This window comes from Cervus elaphus, chromosome 8, assembly GCF_910594005.1.
Source record: "Cervus elaphus chromosome 8, mCerEla1.1, whole genome shotgun sequence".
Classification (NCBI taxonomy): domain Eukaryota; kingdom Metazoa; phylum Chordata; class Mammalia; order Artiodactyla; family Cervidae; genus Cervus; species Cervus elaphus.
In genome coordinates this window covers 9,863,642-9,886,058 of record NC_057822.1, presented here as the reverse complement: position 1 = coordinate 9,886,058, position 22,417 = coordinate 9,863,642, and the positions used below count along the sequence as shown (strand labels likewise).

At 56.5% G+C, this 22,417-nt stretch overlaps 1 protein-coding gene across 1 annotated transcript in view; it reads left to right on the top strand.

Moving 5' to 3' along the window:
- Positions 1 to 21,793, top strand: part of SLC9A1 (solute carrier family 9 member A1) — a 51,061-nt gene extending 29,268 nt beyond the window's left edge. The window contains exons 2-12 of the mRNA XM_043909385.1: positions 7,919 to 8,379; positions 11,797 to 12,047; positions 12,967 to 13,184; positions 14,307 to 14,509; positions 16,167 to 16,256; positions 16,733 to 16,803; positions 16,926 to 17,099; positions 17,320 to 17,434; positions 17,603 to 17,704; positions 19,194 to 19,266; positions 19,899 to 21,793. Coding sequence (XP_043765320.1) covers positions 7,919 to 8,379; positions 11,797 to 12,047; positions 12,967 to 13,184; positions 14,307 to 14,509; positions 16,167 to 16,256; positions 16,733 to 16,803; positions 16,926 to 17,099; positions 17,320 to 17,434; positions 17,603 to 17,704; positions 19,194 to 19,266; positions 19,899 to 20,245 — 2,105 coding nt within the window. The 3' untranslated portion in view covers positions 20,246 to 21,793. The remainder of the gene's footprint in view (positions 1 to 7,918; positions 8,380 to 11,796; positions 12,048 to 12,966; positions 13,185 to 14,306; positions 14,510 to 16,166; positions 16,257 to 16,732; positions 16,804 to 16,925; positions 17,100 to 17,319; positions 17,435 to 17,602; positions 17,705 to 19,193; positions 19,267 to 19,898) is intronic.
- The last annotated feature ends 624 nt before the right edge of the window (positions 21,794 to 22,417 follow it).

The window sequence follows — 22,417 nt, the reverse complement described above, 5'->3', positions numbered from 1 at the left end:
GTCCCTGGAGGTGCTGCCCCAGCGCATGGTCAGGTGGGGTGGGATGGGGAGGGGGTACCAAAATGGGTCTTGAGACCCGCAGAGGAGTCTGATGGAGTGAAAGGCAGGGCCAGAATAGAACCTGGCTCAAGACCAAGTCCAGGCCTGAGGGTCAGGGGTCCCTCTGAGCCCTGCAGTGTCAGCTCCAGTCCCTTGACTCAGGTCCTGGCACCCCTGCCTCCTCTAGGTGTGCCAGCACCTCCCTCACTTCCAGTCTCATTTCCAAGCTGGTTGGAGGCCTCAGAGTCCTTGGAAGGCTTTACAGATGCCACCCTCTCTGTTCCTTTGTTCACTCTTACCCCATCAGCTCCCTGCCCTCCAGACCCAACTTCAATCCCACATCCTTTAGGAAGCTTCCATCATCCCCTTAACTCACTTATCCTGAGCATCACTTTGGTGGGGCCCAGGGCCTCGTGCTGGGCTGCCAGGGGGACGCGAGCCCCGGCTACAGAGCTCCCACCCCTCAGTTTGCAGGAGCACCTGACTCAGCCTGGGCTTTCAGGGAAGGCTTCCCAGCGGAGGGGACACCTGCACTAGGTTTTGAAAGGTGGGTAGAAGTTCAGAGTGAAGGATTACCCTCTGTGTGCGCAGAGCTGGGATTTGGGGACTTCCAGCAACTGGAGTACAGGGGTTGATCGGGACGGGAGGTTAAGGGCTAAGGATTAACCAACCCAGAATCCTGGTCACAGCCTCTCCTGTCAGGGGTCCAGGTGGGCCCAGCAGTCGCAGCATCCCTCTGCTTATTGCTTTCAAGTCACCTTGACCCCCCTGTCCCCTCCAGCCCGTTTCTGTCCTTACTTCTCTTTTATTGATCATCTCCGAAGTTTGTTTGCCACATCACAAGGTACAAAGTGCTTTTGTGTCCAGTCCCTTGATTCTCACTGGAGTACACTCGAAGAAACCGAGGCCCACCTGTGGTCTCATGATTTGCCCAAGCCTCCCGATTACTAAAGGGCAGAGCCGGGCCTCAAACCCACATTTTGATCTGACCGAGTCCTCTCTTCCCTATGCCTCGGGAAGCCCAGTGTATGCTCTGTGTTCTCAGCTGATTTATTAGCTAATTTCCCACCCAGACTGGATGTTCCCAGGGAGTGGGACCCTGTCTCCCTGAGATGTGGACTGAAACAGGCCAGAGATAGAGGTGCTGTTTGGAAGAATGATGGGTAAGGCACAGAGAGAGACCGACTCCCCCGGCATGGGGGATGATTCCTCTCCAGGTACTTGGAACACGTTTATTTTTGGCTGTCTTGCAGGGGAGGCACATTGCAGACTTGACTTCTCTTTCCTCGGATGCTCACAGGCTTAGTTTTCATTGATGCAGCTTGCTACAAAGACTAGTGATTTGGAGACCTGGTTTCTGATTCTGACTCTGCCACTTCCCAGCTCTGCAGCCTTGGGCAAGTCACTTCACCTCTCTGAGCCTCGGTTTCTTCATCTATTAAATGGGGGTCAGGATATGAGATGAAATGAGAGGAGATATGTGAAAGTCTTACATCCAACCCTGTTAAGTGTCCAATAAGTGTTTTTCTCCTTCTCTTTGCTAGATATTATATCTTAAAGTGAATCATGATGTTAGTGGGTGGGCACATTTTTAAAAAATTGTCTTCTGTGGGCCAGAAGCTCTAAAACACAGCTTCCCTGGTCACTGGGTACCCAGCTCACTCATCATCACCCCAGTGACAGGAGGGACTGAGACTCAAAGACACGTGTAACAGGTACTGTGCCAAGTGTTTTATAAACACCGTCTCATTTAATCTCAGCAACTCTCATGTTTGGATATTGGCAAAGGCTTGGGTGAATTCAGCCTTGCTATTTGTCTTTTTCTTTACTTATTTTTCATTCATCTATTATCCATACATCCATTTGCGGGGTACTTGTAATACAGACCCTAGAATGGCTTTTTTCTTCCTTCTCTCTCTGGCAAACTTCTATTGACCCTTCAAAGCCTAATTCAGATGATCCCTGCTCTGGGAGCATCACCTACTCTTGAAATCTCAGAGTCTCCCCCTCCTCCTTCCTCTTCCCCATACTTCACATCTGAAAGTCAGTTTTATCTCAGATCATAAATAGTTAATGCCCACTCTATGCTGACAGCTGGAGACCTAGATGACTCTTAAAAAGTTCCCACCATTGCAGAGCTTAAAGTGCTGTCCATCCTAAATGATGGACAAGTGCACACCAACAGGTCATGATAACATAGAGTGATTCATGTTAAACCTGGTTTAAACCTGATTTTGAAGATAATAATAATAATAGAACCACTTTTTGCCAACATTGAGGGTCGGTAGTGTTTGCCTTTCTTTACCCTTATTAGGTCCTCTTGGGCTCCAGAAACCTTCTGAAATAGGTTTTTACACAGATGGGGAAACTGAGGGTAGGAGACGTAACTTGCCCAAAGTCACCAAACTAGTCAGTGACTACACCTGGCTTATAACACAGGGCAGAGTGGCGAGTGCCACACATCTTTGTCTCTGCTGGTCTGGCTGCAAGCCTACTGAGGCAGCGGCTGCATCTGGACCTCAGAGCTGACTTGATGGTGGGGAGAGTCAACACTGAGAAGAAATCTGACTCGAGAAGAGTCGGAGCCCCTCTGATTCTCATCCTGCCCTAGGAGTTTAGGAGAAGACTGACCCCCTTCCGGCTGAGTTAACTGGGGAACTTCGGGGGCAGCCTGAAAAAATGGAAGGGTTCCCCAAGGTCTTTCCTTGAGCGGAAAAACAGCAGCGGCGAGACTTCCCTGGAGAAGAGCTCATGGAAAGAAATGCCACCTCCGGTTCCTGGGAACCGCTTTGGGGCTCTTCAGTCCTGAGTTCTGATGCGCCCCTTAGAAACAAAATAAGAATAAAACCAGGGATAATGTGGCAAGTGGCTGAGAACCCAGAGTGGCGCCAGACTGCCTGGATTTTGAATCGGTTGCCAGCCACTATACTTTGAGCAAGTTGCTTCGCCTTTCTGTGCCTCAGTTTCCTCCTCTCTAAAATGGGGAGATGGTGACTGTGACGGCCCAGAGCCTGGTGAGGTGCAGGTGAGTTAGACATAGCAGAGCAAGCTGCTGTAAGCTGTCGAGCGCCAGGCTCTCCTTGGGAGGGATCACCTTTCATTACTGTAGCGGAGACTGGTTGCTGGGGCAGTTGAAGAGGGAGTTAAAGACGTGGAATCATTGTGCAACCAGGAATCCCTTGGGACCTGGCCGAGTTGCAGCCCCAGAGCAGTCCTCAGGCCAGGAACTAGGGCGGCAGAGCCCCTCGCATGCCCCTGGGTCCCTGCTGACCCAGCTCTGGGGGGCCAGGGAGGCCCTGCTTTCTGGCATGCCCCTCTGACTGCCAGGCCAGGGGAGAGAAGCGGCCAGTGGGGTTGGGATATCCCTTCACCCTGGCAACCAAGGGTGACGTGGGACAGTCTTGCCTGCCTGCTGCATGGCGCCCAGTTTCAGCAGGTGGGGACGGTCTGGGATGTAAATAAAACATTCTCACAGTGAAGTCCAGAGAGGCTGCCGGGGACCAAGAGCCGGCCATCAGTCTGTGGTTGATTTTTTACCTGTGTGATTTTTACCTGTGTAAAATTCAGTTTACCTGTGTGTGTCATAGAAAGAGTATGTGTGTGTGTCTGTAAGACGGGGGGGGGGGGTGAGTGTGAATGTTTTAGAGCGTGTGTGTCAGAGAGAGCGAGAATGTAGGTGATGATAGTGTGCATGGGTGTGTAAGAGAATGAGTGTGTGGTCAGAGTCTGTGTGTGAGAATATGTCAGAGAGTGAGTGTGGGGATTGTGCGTGAAAGAGATGGAGAGAGTGTGTGTGTCAGACAGTGGGCAGAGTGAGCGTGTGTCAGAGCTAGAGTGAGTGTGTATATGTGTGTGCCCCCAGTTGCCCAACTGCCACCCACGCCGGACAGAGTGAGAAACACCACTCCCCTGCCCCCGCCTCTTCGCCTAAAAAGTGAAGTGAAGTCGCTCAGTCGTGTGTGACTCTTTGCGACCCCATGGACTGTAGCCCAGCCCCAAACTGTGTCAGCGGTTTGGCCCTGTGGCCAGGAGATGTTGAATTCCAGACCTTTTCCTCCCATCCTTGCTTTGGGAGGTGTGGGGGCTCCAGCAGGAGGCCGTGTGGCTCAAGCGATCCCTGGACTTGAGCTTCACGGGTCCTCATGGTGGGACCGGCCGTGACCTGACAGGTTGCCACCCCTCTTTGTGTCTCATTTCCCCAACCATGTGATGGAGGATCTAGGTGGCTTCCGAGGTCTGTGTCGGCTCTCACGGCTTGGGTTTGAGTCTGGTGGCCTCTGCCCCACCCCTGATTCCATCTTGGTGACATCACCACTGTCACAAGTTCAGGCCCAGAAGTTTTGCCTCATTTCGTGGCATCTTGGGGTCCTGCCTCAATGCTGGGTCTTGATCAAGGGCCCAGAGACCCAACTGTCCCCCTTTCACTTCACTCAGTGTCTAGGGTGCAGGGTGGGGACAACCGGTGGAGTCAGAGCCTTGGGAGAGGGACAAGTCAGAACAGGCCATCAGGCCCCCTTCCGCTTTGCCTGATGACAGAATCCACCCCTCCCTCAGAAGCTGCTTTCCAGTAACATGCAGCCTACCCGCAGGCCAGGAGCCAGGGTGGATCCCAGACTTTCCTCCCCTCCCCTCCCCTCCCCTTGCCCGTCAGGGCACGGGATTCTGCTCCCCGAGAGGCAGGGCCAACACAGGAAGACCTGGGGTTTCTGCTCTGGGGACAGGGCACCAGCCCCAGGTACTGTGGGGACCAACTCACTTAAAGAAGTGAGGTGCTCTGAGCTAGAGTTGAGCTCCTCCCCTGCCCTCTGGGGAGGCTACTGAACCTTGCCAAACCTCAACTTTCTCTTCTGCAAAGTGGGGACAATACCTATCCCACAGGGCTTGGTATTGTGAGGACTAAAGAGGTGACATGTGCCTGGCTCCTGGTGCACCTTTAGGACTAATGAGTATTCTTCATGTTATTGCTCTTGGAGTGTTACGCACACACACAGTCATCCCTCTGCTCCCCCGATGGGCTGAGGCTTACTTGTTTCTGGTACATTGCCTGGCACTTCCTGCAGGCAGAAAAGCTCTGTGGATTGGATGGATGGTACAGAAGGTGATGAGGCAATTTCAAAGCCTAGCAAGCTAGGTGGAGGTGATTGCTGTCCTCCACTCGCCCTGGGCTGCCTCTTTAGACTCTGCTTACTCCTGTGGCAGCTCTTGTTGCTCAGTTTCAGGGGTGGGGGTGGGGAGTTGAGGAAGTCAGCTGGCTGGGTTTGGCTCCCCCAAGCCCCATGCTGTCCTGTCTTCCCTCAAGGCAGATACAGGTCCCAGGCGTGGTGCTGCTGTCTGGTTTCACTGCTTCTGCCTGCATTGTCTACCTCATTGGGTGTCAGGGAGAAAGAGGAATCCGGGTCATGACTGTGGGTCGAAGGTTATGATAGGGTACACACCAGAGGACTCCTGCTCTAGCCCAGGCAGGCAGGGGTGGTCAGGGAATGCTTCCTGGAAGAGGAGGCAGGCAGAAGGATATGGTGTCGGCCACATACAGTGTGGGTAGAGGAATAGTGGTCTGGACAAGCAGACTGGACTAGGCAAAATTCTGCAGGCCGAAGAGGGTGTAGCTCACTTGAGCGAATTGCAAGGAGTTTGTCAAGGTTGAAATGTTAGAATACGCAGTGGGGGGAATTCCCTGGTGGTCTAGTGGTTAGGACTCAGTGCTTTCACGGTGTGGGCCTGGGTTCGATCCCTAGTCAGGGAACTAAGATCCTACAAGCTGCATGGCGAGGTGGAAAAAAAAAAATGATAGCAGGGACCATGAGACGTGAGCAAGACCTCATGAGGAAGGGCATGCTGAAAGTTTGGACTTTAGTCTTTAGAGCAAGGGAGACTTGGACTCAGCCTGACTTAGCCCTTCACAGTGTACCAGCCACGTGAACCCTGAGGGTTACTGACAGACAGTCAAAGATGGATGGGTGTGGCAGGGTAAAAGGAGTGGACTTTTCAACAAAAATGGTGACTTTCTTTTTTGGTCTTACCACACGGCATGTGAGATCTTAGTTCCCTAACCAGAGATTAAGCCCACACCCCCTGGCACTGGAAGCGCAGAGTCTTAACCACTGGACCACCAGGGAAGTCCTAAAAGCAGTGACTTTTGGTCAGGTCTGTTTTGAAGTCTCCTGAACTAGGATGGAGATGTGTTTTTTTTTTTTTCCAGCGTGATTCGATTGTATCTCCTAGGTGCTTGGCACTGTGACAGGCTCTGGGCCTGGAGGGTGTACTGAGTCCTGACTTGTAGCGGGCGCTAGCACCACCCAGATCAGTATCTGAGAGCAGGAGGGCTCTGGGCCTGGGGAGGGATGTTCCTCTTCCCTCCCAAGGTTCTTCAGGGATAAAGAGGGAGGAGGCCTGGTCAGATATGTTATCGATTCACGTGGTCCTGGCCAAGCCCTTTGCATTTCAGTAGATACTTGTTGAGCGCCTCCTCTATCCCCAACCCTGGGGACACAATCATAAACAGAGATGGAATCTGCCTGCAGAGAGTTTACAAGCTAAGGAGGGGAGGAGACCAAGAGCTTCCACCTCAAGCAAAGTGGCAAGCAGACCATTCTACCAAGCGGACCTTGGGGGTTTTGTCCCAGGTCTTCTCCACCCACCTCCCCACCCAAAACAAACCCGTGAGCAGCTTGGGGGCAGAGCTGGCATTGAGAGGGCCCCTTTCTGAAAGGGATTTTTGCCGCTTCCTACCTTGAGGTTTGGAACCAAGTGGGCTGGCTACAGAGGGTGGCCTGCCGCTGTTGCTGGCCAGGACCTGGCTTGGGGAGACGGCTGGTGGGTCTCAGGCAGAGGGGCATTTTCACCTTAATGGGGAGAAAGGAGGGGCTGATCTAAAGAACGGGGGAGTTTGATAGGAGCCAGTGGGGTCAGACCTGGGTTCTGTCCTGGTTCTACTACTGATGATGTGTGACCTTGGGTAAGTCCCTTCCCCTCCCTGAGCCTCAGTTGCCCCTTCTTTGAAGTGGATGGAATTGGTGAGAAACAGGATGGCAAACAGGTTTTGTCTCACGCGCAGAACCCGTTGATTGCTGCCAGCTTCCTGAGCGTCCCTCTGGGCTCAGCAGGAAAGCACGCGAAGCTGGGATTGGAAGTCGCTGCGTGCGTGCTGCACGTTTGCAGGCCCAGGCAGCGTGATCCCCAGGTTCCTTCCTGCGCAGATAGCCTTTGATTCCTCTGTGCTCCTTCCTGTCTCCTGTGTCACTTCACCAACCATTGTCTGCCTTTTGCTTCAATGCCTCCGTGATGGGGAACTTGATGTCTTCCCTTAGACAGAATTCTTCGATTGCTAGGCCTGGTCTTGAGCTTACACCCATCTCCCTGAACTTGTGCCTGGACTGATGACTTGGGTTCAGGTGTTAAGTGATGCCCTCAGGATTGCAGATTGAAGTTGTGAGAGGGGAAGGCACCAGAGAAGGACCCCTACCCTAACCCGAGCAGATGGGGCTGTCAGGGAACTGGGTGGTACTTGGAGCCTCGGTAATCAGTGTATAATTTCTGCTTTCTGGAGGCATATAGACCTGCTGCTTTCTCCTACTTTATGACAGTGACAGAGAGCCTCTTTATATCCTTTGAAAAAAGCACTTCAACAACATCATCATGTAGTTTATACATCACTTAGTTATGTATAAATATAATCCATAACTGCATTATGTTAGCCTGTGAGGCTGGTATTATCAGCTCTAGGCAAGGAGGCTGAGGCTCAGAGAGTTAACAGAGTGGCCCCCTGAGACCAAGCCTGAGCCCCTCTTCTTCCTACCTCTAGCCTTCAGCCCCAGCCCTAGCCTTCTGTTCTCCTGGCTCCCCTCAAGCCCACAGCCTTCCGTTATCTCACCCTCTGCAGGTTTCCACGTGATCCCCACCATCTCGAGCATTGTCCCAGAGAGCTGCCTGCTGATTGTGGTGGGGCTGCTGGTGGGGGGTCTGATCAAGGGCGTGGGCGAGACGCCCCCCATCCTGCAGTCAGAAGTCTTCTTCCTCTTCCTGCTGCCGCCCATCATCCTGGATGCCGGCTACTTCCTGCCTCTGCGGCAGTTCACGGAGAACCTGGGCACCATCCTGATCTTCGCCGTGGTGGGCACGCTGTGGAATGCCTTCTTCCTGGGCGGCCTCATGTACGCCGTGTGCCTGGTGGGCGGCGAACAGATCAACAACATCGGCCTCCTGGAGAACCTGCTGTTCGGCAGCATCATCTCGGCCGTGGACCCCGTGGCCGTGCTGGCCGTCTTCGAGGAGATTCACATCAACGAGCTGCTCCACATCCTTGTGTTCGGGGAGTCCCTGCTCAACGACGCCGTCACTGTGGTGAGAGGCAGGGACCATGCCCTGGGGCGCGCAAGACCCAGACCCAAGTCCAGGTGCAGAGTTAATCCCACATCCCCCCGCTCATGATAGTAAGACAGCCAGTGTCCAGTCCTGCCTGCTATGTGCAGCCATCGTGCTGGGCGCCAGCAGGGATTATCTCAGTTATCCTCCTGACTGCGTTAAGAGGTGCTTCTTAGTCTCACTTTGCAGAGGAGGAGTCAAGCTTAAAGAGGTTAAATAACTCAGTAGAATAGATAGAACTGAAATCAGAAGCCAGGTCTGTCTGACTGCAGGGCCTGAGCTCTTGGCCTGACCAGGTCGTATGCTCTGTCCCTGATGCACTGTGATGTGATCTTGGTTAAATGACTTATCCTCTTTGTACCTCAGTTTACCCTTTATAGACCAGTTAGTCTCTGAGGGGCATTTTAGCTTTCATGGTGGCTGTGTCTTAAGCTAGGGCTTCCCAGGTAGCTCAGTGGTAAAGAATCCACTTGCCAATGCAGGAGATGTAGGTTCGACCCCTGGGTTGGGAAGATCCCCCGGAGGAGGAACCCATACCAGTATTCTTGCCTGGGAAATCCCATGGACAGAGAAGCCTGGTAGGCTACAGCCAAAGAGTTGGACATGACTGAGCAGGCATGCATGCACACACACACACACACAGACACACGCCTTAAGTTAGAGTTTAATTTGTGCAGAGTTTGGGGGCAGCATTCATGGGAAGGAACCTTGTCTCTAAAACCTCCAGAAGGTGGCAAGTAAAGTGGGTCAGTCTGGGTTGGCCACTTGCCTGCTGTGTGACCTTAGGCATGTGACTATACCTCTCTGGGCTTCACCTTTGACAGCTGGGATGTGGCAGAGTAGTTAGTGTGTTCCTCCCAGGTCTAGCGAGGACAGACACCCCCACCGCAGGGTCTGCACGTGGCAAGGCTGTGTATGTTTGCACATACCCTTCCTCCCAGCCGGCTTCCTCAGGAAGCAGATACGTGTATGTGCACACTCGTGTTGTGCAAACACCTACATCCCCCTCCTGGCTGGACCCCTCAGAGAGCAGCTGCCCACACAGGAAAACTCATGGACCCATGTGCACGCCCTGTGCACGCTCGCACACGCACTCCCACCTCACTCCCAGCCGCTCAGGAAGCCGCACCTCAAAGAAGCTACCGAGAGCGGTGGTTGCCTGCCGGCAGCCTCAGCTTCCTCTCCCTCTTCTTCCCCTGGCGCCCCGTCAGCTCCTTGTGAAGATGGGGGAGACACAGACTGGCTCATCTGTCCTGTCTCCTCGGGCACCTGCCCTTGCCCATGGCTGCCACGCCGGTCTGTTTCCCCATCTGGAGCAGGGACCGTTGTCCTGAGCCTGCCGTCCTCCCGGGGCTCTGACGGGAGTCACACTCGCTCGTATCTGCAAAAGCAGTGGGTGCCAGAGATGAAGCCCGCCCCAGAGGATCTGGGTGTATGTTGGGGTTCATGTTGGCACTCTTGGGGAACAGTGGGGCGTGGCTGCAAGAGTGGATGCCCTATTCTGGCCACCGTGGGCCCGTGGCCATGCCTCCCCGAGACAGGGGCAGTGGTGGTAGTCATTGCTGGTGTTCACTGCGTGCTTCCTGTCTGATCATGTATTGTCTCTTCTAATCTGCACAGACTCCATGAGGTTAGCACGGTGATTTTTCCCAGTTTTTCAGGTGAGGGAACTGAGACACTGGGAGATTAAGGAACTCATCCAAGATCATAGTAGCTGATAAATGATGTAACTGGGGTTCAGATCTACACAGTCTTGAGTCCAGAGTCCAGATGCTTAGCACTATGCTACTCTGCCTCTGTAGTCCCAGTGACAATGCCAGGCCAGAAACGAGGACCTTGCCCTCTGTACCTGCCCCATTGGCCCAGGCAGCGCACTTTAGGGACCTGAGCATTTCCTCAGGCCAGGAGTAGGTTTAGGTAGCCCAGGGCTGATAACACACTGCCAGGGCCCTGCCCCGTCTCCCAGACGGCTGTGTCCAGGCACATGGGGGACTGGCCAGTGCTTGGCATCTCCCCTCCCTGACTGGCCCAAGTTGGGCCCTTTCTAGAGCTCTGGGCGTGGGTGTGAATGCCCCATTACCCAGATGGTAGGGCTGAAGGCTGCCCCAAGCTGTGTGGCCTCAGGCCTTGGGCCTGGAGCAAAGATGCCCTGCTTCTACGTGTGGCCAAGGTACTGGGGGCTTTGGAGGGTCTGTCTCGGGGGCCCGGAGGTCTTCTTCCCCAGTCCCTCTGCACTCCTTCAGCCTGGACACTCCCCAGCTGGTTTCTGGGCAGAGCTGTCTAGGAGCAGGCCAGGCAGCCAGCACCGAAGAGGAGGTAGACAGAACCTCAGAGCTGGATCCCCTGGGAGGCCCATCCACTGCTGGCAGGGACCAAGCTCTGGGCCCAGTTCTGTTGCTCCCGGGCAGGGATTGGGGGGACCCTCTGGCATGTCACTTCACCACTCCAAGCCTTAGTTTAGCAAGGGAACAAGCATCGTTAGCCTGCCTACCTCATGAGGCTGTTGTGTGGCAAACAGGATGACCATAATCAAAGGGCTTTACAGTGTATGAAGTGCCACTTAAAGCCTGATGGTGGTGTTACAATGACCGTTTATTTCCCCAGCCCAGAGGTGGGGAAGCCCGTGGAGAGCCTCTGGGTCCGTAGCGCCTGAGCTTGGTGGTTCATTGCAACCCTCTGGGGGCCTTGTTGAACAGAGATTTCTGGGTCCCACTTCCAGACAATCCAAGTAGAGTATGGGCTGACCGAGTGTATTTTTAGAAAGCTTCAGAAGTTAAGAAGTCCTGTTCTAGTTCATTATCTGAATTTTCCCAGCTTTGTGCTAAAGGAAAGACCAAAATCCAGGCAGGGACGTGCATGATGAGCTTGGTGAATAGCAGCTAATGCTGTGATAGGCAACTTGCCTTCATTAACTAATTGAATCTCACAGTAGCCCTGTGAGGTTGGTACTATTGCCCCCATTTTCTGGACAGGAAAACTGAAGCACAGGGAGATTGAGTCATTTGCTCCATGTGTATAGTTGGGGAGCAGCAGAGTCAGAATTTCAACCCAGGTGGTTTGGCTGCAGAGCTGGGCTCTTTTTCTGCACAGCCCGCTGCAGGCCCAAAGACCCTCTGGCCCCCAGACCCCTCTGCCACCTCTTGGCTGCGGTCAACAGAGGGGACAGAATCGCCCTGGGTGAACCCCAGGAGCCACGGAGCAGGGCCCCACCCTGGGTGAACCCCAGGAGCCACGGGGCAGGGCCCCACCCTGGATGAACCCCAGGAGCCACGGAGCAGGGCCCCACCCTGGGTGAACCCCGGGAGCCACGGGGCAGGGCCCCACCCTGGGTGAGCCCCAGGAGCCACGGGGCAGGGTGCCTACAATCCTGCCGACCAGCCTGCACACCCTTCGCAGGTTCTGTATCACCTCTTTGAGGAGTTTGCCAACTACGACCGCGTGGGCATCGTGGACATCATCCTCGGCTTCCTGAGCTTCTTCGTGGTGTCCCTGGGCGGGGTGTTCGTGGGCGTGGTCTACGGGGTCATCGCAGCCTTCACCTCCCGCTTCACCTCCCACATCCGCGTCATCGAGCCACTCTTCGTCTTCCTCTACAGCTACATGGCCTACCTGTCGGCAGAGCTCTTCCACCTGTCGGGCATCATGGCGTGAGTTTGGGCGTGGCGTTGGGGGGGGCTGCCAACTCAGATCCCCCGGGCTTGGAGGGTCAAAGGGAGCTCCCCAGGGCCCAGTCCCCCGGATCCAGGCTTCAGGTCTTGGGGCTGCCTGGAAGCATGGAGTTTAAGGTTCTGGAAAACCTCAGCCCAGCTGTTCCATTCTTTCATTACAAAGGAAGCCCCTTGGCGGTCGCCGGATGCAGGCACTAGGGCCCACTGTTCCTCTCAGCAGCTCTAGCGAGGGGGCTCGGGGCTTCCATTGCTGTGGGGGTCCTGAGACCCCAGCTGCATCTTGCAGTCGGGGTTGGTGGGATGGGGGGGAAGCTGTGTCAAGGTGCTCCCACTAGGGGAGGTCACTGGAAGTGCCAAGGCTGGATTGGGGGACGGGGATGGGGGCTGACAATGAGAAGGCTGGGCCAGTGGGAGTGGAGCCCGAGTGTGGGTGCCCGGCTGGGAAGGGCTTGGGCTGCCGCTCGGAAGACAGCTCCCTGTGGGGACCCCCAGGTGTTAAGGGGACACCACACTCTGGAGGATAAACCTATGGCCAGAGACCTGAGGTGAGGTGGAGAGACCGTGTGGCCTTGGGGAGAAGGCCCAGGCTTAGGAACCGGGCAGAACTTTTTATGTTTGTATCTTAGCTCTGCCACTCCCTGGCAGTGTGACCGTGGGCAGATGACTTTATTTCTGCATGGATCAGATCTCTCATCTGGAAAATGCCAGAATATGCCTGCATCTGCAGGGTTGGCTGAGAGAATTGAGAACAGGGGTTGGAAGCCGGCAGGGGCATCTGACCCACGAAAGGAGTTCAGGCGCCCGGCCCCTGCCCGCCTCCCTGGCGCTGGAGGCGCCCTGGGAGGGTGCGGCTCGACTCTGAACCCCGCTCCCCACTCTTTCCTCCCCTGACCCCCAGACTCATTGCCTCGGGCGTGGTGATGCGCCCCTACGTGGAGGCCAACATCTCCCACAAGTCCCACACGACCATCAAGTATTTCCTCAAAATGTGGAGCAGCGTCAGCGAAACCCTCATCTTTATCTTCCTGGGTGTCTCTACCGTGGCCGGCTCCCACCACTGGAATTGGACATTTGTCATCAGCACCCTTCTCTTCTGCCTCATCGCCCGAGTGCTGGGTGAGTCGTGGGCCCAGGGAGGGGTGTGTGTGCGCGTGGCAGCTGGGTGCACGCTGTGTGCAGAGGTGGCAGGCTTGGCTCCGGGCTTCTCCCGACCCCCCTCAGGACAGGGGGATTCCCCACTCTGCTCCCCGCAGCGCTGAGGCCCTGATGGGCCCTGGAGAGGACAGAGGGCTGCGCTCCCGGAGGGGAGACAGCCATGGTGTGCGGGTGGAAGAGGCCTCAGCAGCCCTGGGACTCTGAGCCACTCCGTATCTGAGGAGGGGACTGAGGCCCCCAGAGCCAGATCTGTGTTCAGGCCTGTGGTCTTTGCACCGCCTCTTCCCACGTGTGACTTTGGCACCTGCGGAGTCTTCTGCAGCGCCTCCCAACCGAGGCTGCCAGCCCCGGGGCACACCAGGCCACCCCTGGGCACCAGGCCTCAGGCCCTTGGGCAGCTGCTTCACCTTCCAGATACACATTACCTCGGTGACCGTGTGGCTTCCACCCATGGATCTCACCTCCTCTCTGAGGTTAGGTCTGGGCGTGGCACTTAACTTGTGCTGTCTTAAAAACCCTTTCATCCTGGGCCTCATCCTCTGGAGATCCTGGGTCTATGGGCTTGAGATTGGACTCCGACCTCCCTCTGCAGTTTTTTTTTTTTTCTGGCCATGCTGCACGTACGATCTTAGTTCCTCAACCAAGAATTGAACTCCTGCTCTCTGCAGTGCAAGCATGAAGTCTTAACCACTGGACCACCAGGGAAGCCCTAGCATTTTTAAACAACTTTTTATTACAGAAAATTTCAAACACATAGAAAAGTAGGCCCCGTGTACCTATCATATTTAATAGGTATCAACTTGAAGCCAGTCTCGTCTCATCTCTTTTCCTGATACCCTCCTGCCCTCCAGCCCCCGGAGGCGTCTGTAATGTCTCTAAAGTATACCCAGGTTGAGGGACCCCCTCAAAGATCCACCCAACTCTTGGATGGAGGGATTAGAGCACCTTGAACTGAGGGACCTGAGATATGAGTGAGCTGGGTGGGTTTACCAATGGAGGCTTCCTCCAGACAGAGAAATCTCCCAGCTGCAGAAGCCGTGAGGGGCTGGGACAGTCTGACCCCTTGCTTCCCCTCCCTGGCAGGCGTGCTGGGCCTGACCTGGTTTATCAACAAGTTCCGCATCGTGAAGTTGACCCCCAAGGACCAGTTCATCATCGCCTACGGGGGCCTGCGAGGGGCCATCGCCTTCTCCCTGGGCTACCTCCTGGACAAGAAGCACTTCCCTATGTGTGACCTGTTCCTCACGGCCATCATCACCGTCATCTTTTTCACCGTCTTTGTGCAGGTGCTGGACAGGGTGGAGCAACCCTGCCCGGGGACCCTGACTCTGCCAGGAAAGAGGAAGCACATGACCGAGCGGGGATGGGGCGGGGGGTGGTGGGGAGCATGGGTTGTAGTTCCAGCTCCCCCAGTACCTTAGGCAGCCCCGGACAAGCCTCTGCACCTTTGTGGGCCTCACTGTGCTCAGTTGTAAAGGGAGGGTTGGATCACGCGTCCTTGTGGAGTGGTGCTGCCCAGCTTAGTTAGGAGCCCAGGTAGCATCAACAGGGGCAGGTCCACTCAGCAGGGCCATGAAGCTCACGGTAGGGATTTAGTTCAGTTCAGCTGCTCATCATGTCCGACTCTGTAACCCCATGAACCACAGCACGCCAGGCCTCCCTGTCCATCACCAACTCCTAGAGTTAGGGAAGCGGTTTAATATCTTAGGGTCTCAGCTTCTCCATCAATCGAATGGGGACAGTAGCACACCATGGGGACTGGAAAGGCAGAAAGGTCCCTGAACTACGCAGTAGGAGGTCGTTAGCCAGAGCTCTCCTGAGCTCTGCTGCTATCAGTGTGACCCCGGAAAGATTCTCCTCCCATCTCTGGCTCTCAGATCCCCATCTGTGAAGTGAAGGGACTGGACCGGGTGATCCTGAAGAATCCTTCCAGCTACTGGCCATGATTTCTATGCATTTGAACAACCCAGGCTTAGCCGAGAACCTCACCCACCCGTTTAGTCCCTGAGGGAGCCCAGCCTGAGATGATGTAAATCATTTCTCGTTATCTGACCCGTGACTTTGGGCAAGTGAGAAACACTTCATCTGTGTGTTTGCTCTATGTGTTTCTCTACCACCCCCTCCACCTTTCCTGAATAGTAACCCCGGACAAGCCCTCAATGGGAAGCATCATTGCCTTCTCCAGAGAAAACAGTATAGAGCAAACTTCCTGGGGCTGGACTTGCCTTCTGTCTTTTAAAAGGAGAACAGGCTACCTCTTTGGTTGTCTTGCCCTGCTTCCATCTTCAAAAACATTTTATCACCTTGATTTTGCAGTTGTAAATGCCGATGGTTTACTAAGTCAGTTTTTAATGAATGCAGCATTGAGGTAGGGACCTCCCTGCCTGAGTTTGAATCCTGCTTTACTACTTCTGTGAGACCTTAGGAAGTTACTCAGCCTCCCTCAGCCTCAGTTTCCTCATCTGTACAATGGGGTCAAGGAAGGGGCTTACCTCTTAGGGTCATTGTAGGTACTGAAATGCTAATTCTAGTAAAAACACCACTGGCCCTGGCACTAGACAAGTGTGTAGTTAGATTAGCTACTGCTGTTCTTACTAGGTCCTTCTGGGTCACAAACCTGCAAGGGGGCCAGAGCAGACGTGGTCCTCCCAGTTAGGTAGGCCTGACTTCCCTGGGGTGACAGAACACATTTGTGGTGGAGCTCACGCTTGAACTCTGGCCCGGGCTAGATGACCTGTGTGTGAGTCCCTTGGCTGGATGTGAAACCCCTAGTTATGTCTTCAGGAAGAAGTGGGCTTAATATAAGTGCAGCTTGGATGTTGGGAGATTGGGGACGTCAGAGCCAAGGGCATCCCAGTCTCAGGGACCTTAGGGTGGGGGACCTCTGTGACCTCCCCGCCAGGGTGGCAGAACTGGACTGCCTGACACCCACCCGCCCCCCAGGGCATGACCATTCGGCCCCTGGTAGACCTGCTGGCTGTGAAGAAAAAGCAAGAAACGAAGCGATCTATTAACGAGGAGATCCACACGCAGGTACCGGAAGCTGGGCCTGGGCCCTGTGTTGCAGGAGGAGGCTTAGGGAGCGGGGGGTCAGCTAGGCCTTGCATCCATGACCTCAGTCAGCCCCTCCTCCCTCATCCAGTGCCGGGGTGGTCCTTCCGCCTCCTGAGGTCACCAGGTCGCCCCATAGGGAGGGGCGGTGTGAGCAGCCAGGAACCTGAGGTGGGGGCGTCATGCGGTCTCTGCCTCTGCAGGAACCTGTCCCAGGTGCTCGGTACAAGTGGGTTCAGAGAAGGGGGTTCAGCCGGGCCCCAGTGGCAGAGGGCTGGAGGGGTCCACAGAGGTTCAGGATGAGTGGGGTCTGGGTGCCACCTCCTGGCTGCTTCTGAAACTACAGGGTTGGGCTGAGCAGAGCAGCGCTCGGGTGGAAGGTGGGGGGGCCCATTCAGGAGTCTTGGTCCGGAAGGAGCCGAGTAGTGAGGCTTGACCTGGCCCTGGGCACGTTTCAGTTCCTGGACCACCTTCTGACAGGCATCGAGGACATCTGTGGCCACTACGGCCACCACCACTGGAAAGACAAGTAGGTGGCAGGCCTGGTGGGCAAGAGGGTGGGAAGGGGCAGGTAAGGGTCTCCCCCCGGGGGCCTGGGCATCATCCCATCACAGGAGCCGGCTTCACCCATCTCCTCCTGCCTCCCACCAGGCTCAACCGCTTTAATAAGAAGTATGTGAAGAAGTGTCTGATAGCTGGCGAGCGCTCCAAGGAGCCCCAGCTGATCGCTTTCTACCACAAGATGGAGATGAAGCAGGCCATCGAGCTGGTGGAAAGTGGGGGCATGGGCAAGATCCCGTCGGCCGTCTCCACCGTCTCCATGCAGTGAGTGCTAGTGGCCAACCCTGGCCGCTTTTGCAAGCCATACACCGACCCCTCAACACCCACCTGGAGTGGGCCCCTGGGTCATTTCACCAGGTGGGCAGGCCACACTGAGGACCCAAGGCTTGGCGCGCCCAACCAGTTCATCCCCAGGGGACCCTTCTGACCCTGGCCCAGCCCCCAGAGTCCCAGGAATTTTCTAATCTGTGCCCCGTTATCCCAGGAACATCCACCCCAAGTCCCTGCCGGCCGAGCGCATCCTGCCAGCACTGTCCAAGGACAAGGAAGAAGAGATCCGCAAAATCCTGAGGAACAACTTGCAGAAGACCAGGCAACGGGTGAGGGGCTGCTCCCCGCCCAGCCCACCTCACTTACTGCAGAGGAGCACCCCCCTCCCCAACCCCACCCCACCCTCCTCCGCACCACGTGCCCAGAGCCACCCTAACCCCTCCAGGCCCAGCTTCCAGGGCCTGGCCGGGCCTGCCTGACAGCTGTCCCTCCCACAGCTGCGGTCCTACAACAGACACACGCTGGTGGCCGACCCCTACGAGGAGGCCTGGAACCAGATGCTGCTCCGGAGACAGAAGGCCCGGCAACTGGAGCAGAAGGTGTGTCCGGAGCTGGAGCCAGCTCCCGCCTTTCTCTGGGAACCTGGGCTCTTCCTCTGCCTACACCACCACCACCCAGCCCTCTGGGAGACAGAGCCACTCCCATCTGGTGTTTTAGCCTCCTCCAGTGTTCTTGCCTGGAAAATTCCATGGACTGTAGCCCTCCAGGCTCCCCTGTCCATGGGGTTGCAAAGAGTCAGACACAACTTAGCAACTGAACACACACACAAACCCCACGTGTTTCAAAGGCTGGGGCCCAGGGAGGGTTCCAGAAAGCTGCCTTCTCCACCTCTTCTCCACTCAGAGCAGCAAAGAGGCCCCCCTTCCCCACTGTGTCCTCGGGTATCAGATCTAGAAGAGTCTATCCACCTGCTCTAACCTCTCATTTTCTAGTGAGAAAACTAAGGCTCAGAGGAAAGGAAAACTAAGGCTCAGAAAAGGAAAACTAAGAATCAGAAAGTAAGACATACATGCCTTCATTCACTCATTCAGGAAAATATTTGTGGAGCTCTCCCTAAGTGCCAAGCGGCAGAATTGCCTCCGTGAATCGGATGGTGAATCAGCCCAGTCCCTCCCTTGCGGAGCTTCGAACGCAGTGGCCCGCACGCAGTGGCCCCAGGCAGAACCGGAAGTGCAAGGGGCTCTGAGCACCTCGAACAAGGAAGTGGTCAGAGTGCGCTTAGGAATGAGAGTCACAGGGGCGGGAGTGTGGGCTGGGGCAGGGCCAGGCAGAAGGGAAGAAACTATGCCTAAGTTCCTGACCACAGGCTGAGGGGCTCAGCTTTCAAGGAAGCTTTCAATGGGCGTTAAAGGTTTGGGCTTCCTTCCAAAGCATGGAGAAGTCATGAAGGATTCTCAGAAGGGAAGCACATGGGAAGGGGTGTGGGTGGACTCGTGGGGTGGCGGGGGGAGGGGAGGAGCAGGCAGATTCAAGGGACATTGAGGAGGTCAAGTGGCGAGACTTGGTTACCAGTTTGAGGTGGGACCCAGGGAAAGGGAAAAGGAGGCAGGGGTCACGTCTGGCCTTTGATTGGGGTAGGCGGGTGGGATGGCTGAGGGGACACTGAGGCAGGAGCCGGTTTGGAAGGAAGATAAGCTGAGTTCAGTCGGAGCGTGTTCCACTGGGAATCCCGGGGGTTGTCCAGGGCCTGGGTGACATCCTGAGTTGACTACGTGGGCCTGTCCTCAGCGGCAGATGAGGGCTGGAGCTAGAGGCTGGGCCGGTGTCCCCAGGGGAGAGGTGGGACAGGTCTGTTCAACACCCTTGAACAGACATGGGTGTTCAAGGTCACCCCAGAGCCTGACAAGAAGCTGGGCCAAGCCCTCAGGACCCAGCACTGGCCCAGGCTCGCCACGGGCATGGGTGGAGAGGGAGCGGGCGCCCCGGGCACACAAAGGAGGGTGTGCGGCCACGGCCCGGGGCGCCGTCCAGAGGGGCCGCCTCTGCTCACCTCCCATCCCCCAACCCCGTCTGCTCTTCCTCTGTCAGATCAACAACTACTTGACGGTGCCAGCCCACAAGCTGGACTCGCCCACCATGTCGCGGGCCCGCATCGGCTCAGGTAAGGCAGGGCGCGGGGGGCCCTGGCGACGGGCCTCGAGGCTGGGCACGGGGCCACTGTCTCCTGAAGATGAGGCTCCAACAGGGCCCGGGCCTCAGAGGGTCTGCAGAGAGGACGGGCTTCTCCGGCCCTGCCTTCTTCCCAAGCTGTGAACTCCTCCTATATCAGGTGGATTTGGGGGTTCACAAGAGGGGGGCCCCCCCAGAAGAGTGGCCCTGCTGTCCTCCCCAGGGACAGAGTGCTCCATGGGGAGGCTCATGCTGAGGAGCCGGGTGCCCACTGGGGAGGCCGGAGGGGGCTGCACTGTTGGGCTTTCTGACATGTCCGGGACCAAGGGCAGGCCTTCCAGGACGGGTGACTCGGGAGGGAGTCTGAACTCTTCGTCCGAGCAAGGACTCCTGTGGGAGCCCCAGGGCTGAGCAGGGGAGCACAGTCCTACCTGGGAGAGTGCAGTCCGAGGGGAGGAGGAACTATTGGCCAGGTGACAGGGCTCATAAAAGGCCCGTGTGGAGTGATTTGAAGCATAGCAGGATCACCGCACTCACAGACAGGCTCTTTGCGGGCAGAGGTGGGCCACGCACTGGGAGGGCTCGGGGGCGGAAGCCAGCTTGCACCTTGCTCTTGGTTCACAGACCCATTGGCCTATGAGCCCAAGGCCGACTTGCCTGTGATCACCATCGACCCGGCCTCCCCGCAGTCGCCCGAGTCCGTGGACCTGGTGAACGAGGAGCTGAAGGGCAAGGTCCTGGGGCTGAGCCGGGATCCGGGGAGGCTGGCCGAGGAGGAGGAGGACGATGAGGACCCCGACGAGGGCCTCACGATGCGGACCAAGGAGCCCTCGTCCCCGGGCACCGACGACGTCTTCACCCCGGCGCCTAGCGACAGCCCCAGCTCTCAGAGGATACAGCGCTGCCTCAGTGACCCAGGCCCCCACCCCGAGCCTGGGGAGGGAGAGCCTTTCATTCCCAAGGGCCAGTAGCACCAGGGGGCCAGCGGGCGGTGCCCGTCCCACCACGGACTCTCCCACCAGAGCCGGGGCTGCTGGCGGGGCGGGGGTTTCCCCTCGTCCTTCCCGACCTGGACTGGCCCCGGCCCTCCCCCACCGCATGGCAGCTGGGCCCACAGCCCCCACCGCAGCACGGCTTCCCCCCGCCTCCCGGGAAGCGTCCTCCCTCCCGCCAGAACTGCCTTCCTGATCCATCCATCGGAGGCGGACCTGCCCCCTCCCGAGCCAAGCTCTCTCCCTACCCGGACCAGGGCCTCCGAGTCCCCTAGACCTCCACGGGGCCCCTCCCATTCCGTCACCCTGCTCATTCAAATCAATCTTAGTTTCTAACCAAAGAGCCTCTGGCTCAGCCTTGGTCCCTCCTGGGAAGGGAAGGAGCCGGGGCCTCCATTAACAGGGAAGAGACTAGGGGACCAGGCGTCGGACTTGGGGAGGGGTCGGGGACCTGTGGACTTGGGGAGGGGTTGGGGACCCATAGCCATGCCGTCCTCCTGGCGGCTCTCACACTGGCCACCTCACCTGACCTGTCCTTACTCAGAGCTGCAGGCTGAGGGCACCTCTGAGCTCTGTCTGGAGCTGGGACTCAGCTTCTCCAAACTGGGCTCCAGCGGGGACCACTGGGCCCTTCAGGGGCTGCTGATCGGAGCTCCGGAGAGTGCTGCCTTTGTATCTGTTTTGTTTGTTCACACTTCCATGTACGATTCTATTTGCACAGAGGGCATTCCTGTTTTTAAAACATTTTTGAAAACCCCTGCCTGAACAGAACTCCCACCATCCTACTCCAGAGCATCACTCATCCGCATACGTGCCTGTCTGCCCAACACTCTTCCCCAAATCAGTCCTCTGTCTGTCCACAGGGCTCTGATTTCAGAAATGACCTCACCACCCCGCCTCCAACACACACACACACACACACACACACACACACACACACACACACACCAACACCCCAATCATGACTTTCTCTAACTCATAGATGCTGGGCCTCTTGGGACCTTCTTTCTCTTGGGCCCGGCCCTCAGCTCCTGCTGGCCTGTTCTTTCTCTCCGCCCCCTGCCCGCCCCCGTTGGCCCCGGAACCTCTCCTGTAAGCACTGCACTCAGCTTGCTGTGGCGCCCTGTCCTCGGGGGGCGGGGGTGTCCCCTGAGTATCTCCCACCGGCCAGGGCTGGTGGGTGAGCGGAGTCCTGGGCCCCCAGAGGCCTTTGCTCACAGAAATACACTCCTACTCCCATGGCCGCCATGGGCCAGGCCCAGGCCTAGTGGTTTCTGTCCTTCTCTCTAGGGTACTCCTCTCCCCAGGATCGTGCAATAGTCAGAGCATCCCCCTCCCCAGTGGACTGGGCAGTGGGCGCTCATCTCCCCCTCCTCTCCATGTAAGTGCTGTTTTGGGCAGGAGTCACCGTGCAGGGTGACGTCGACAACCACGTTCAAAGCCACCACAGCTGCTGCCGCTCCGCCGCCTGTACAGAAGAAACCGAATCTTTTTCATATTCTAATAAATCCGTGTGAGTTTTTGATAGAGTTGAGGGCTGCTTCCTGGGCACCAGGGCCTTGGGGGGAGGAAGGCAGCCCAGGCACCTGAAGGGCTTGGCTCGGTGGCCGGCACCGAGAACAGTCCATGTCGGGCGCTGCGTGCTGATTCCTGTGGACCCAGCACCCGGGACACGGGTGTGAGCAGAGCAGGAGGCGCCTAGCCCTCAGGCTCCTTCTGAAGGAGAGCAGCGCTCATCAGTCCCGCCAGGAAAGCCGTGTGTGTCTCTGTGTGTACCTATGTGTCTCTGTGTGTGTCTGTGTGTGTGTATCTATGTGTCTGTATATGTGTCTGTGTGTGTGTGTCTCTGTGTGTACCTATGTGTCTGTGTGTGTCTCTGTGTATGTGTCTGTGTGTGTCTATGTGTCTCTGTATCTCTGTGTGTGTGTCTCTGTGTGTGTCTCCGTGTGTCTTTATCTGTGTGTGTGTGTCTGTGTGTGTGTGTATTTATGTGCCTGTGTGTCTGTGTGTTTCTGGTGTATGTGTCTGTGTGTGTGTATTTGTGTGTCTGTGTGTCTCTCTCTGTATCTCTGTGTGTGTTTCCGTGTGTCTATCTATGTGTGTGTCTGTGTGTTTCTGATGTGTGTCTCTGTGTGTGTGTATTTGTGTGTC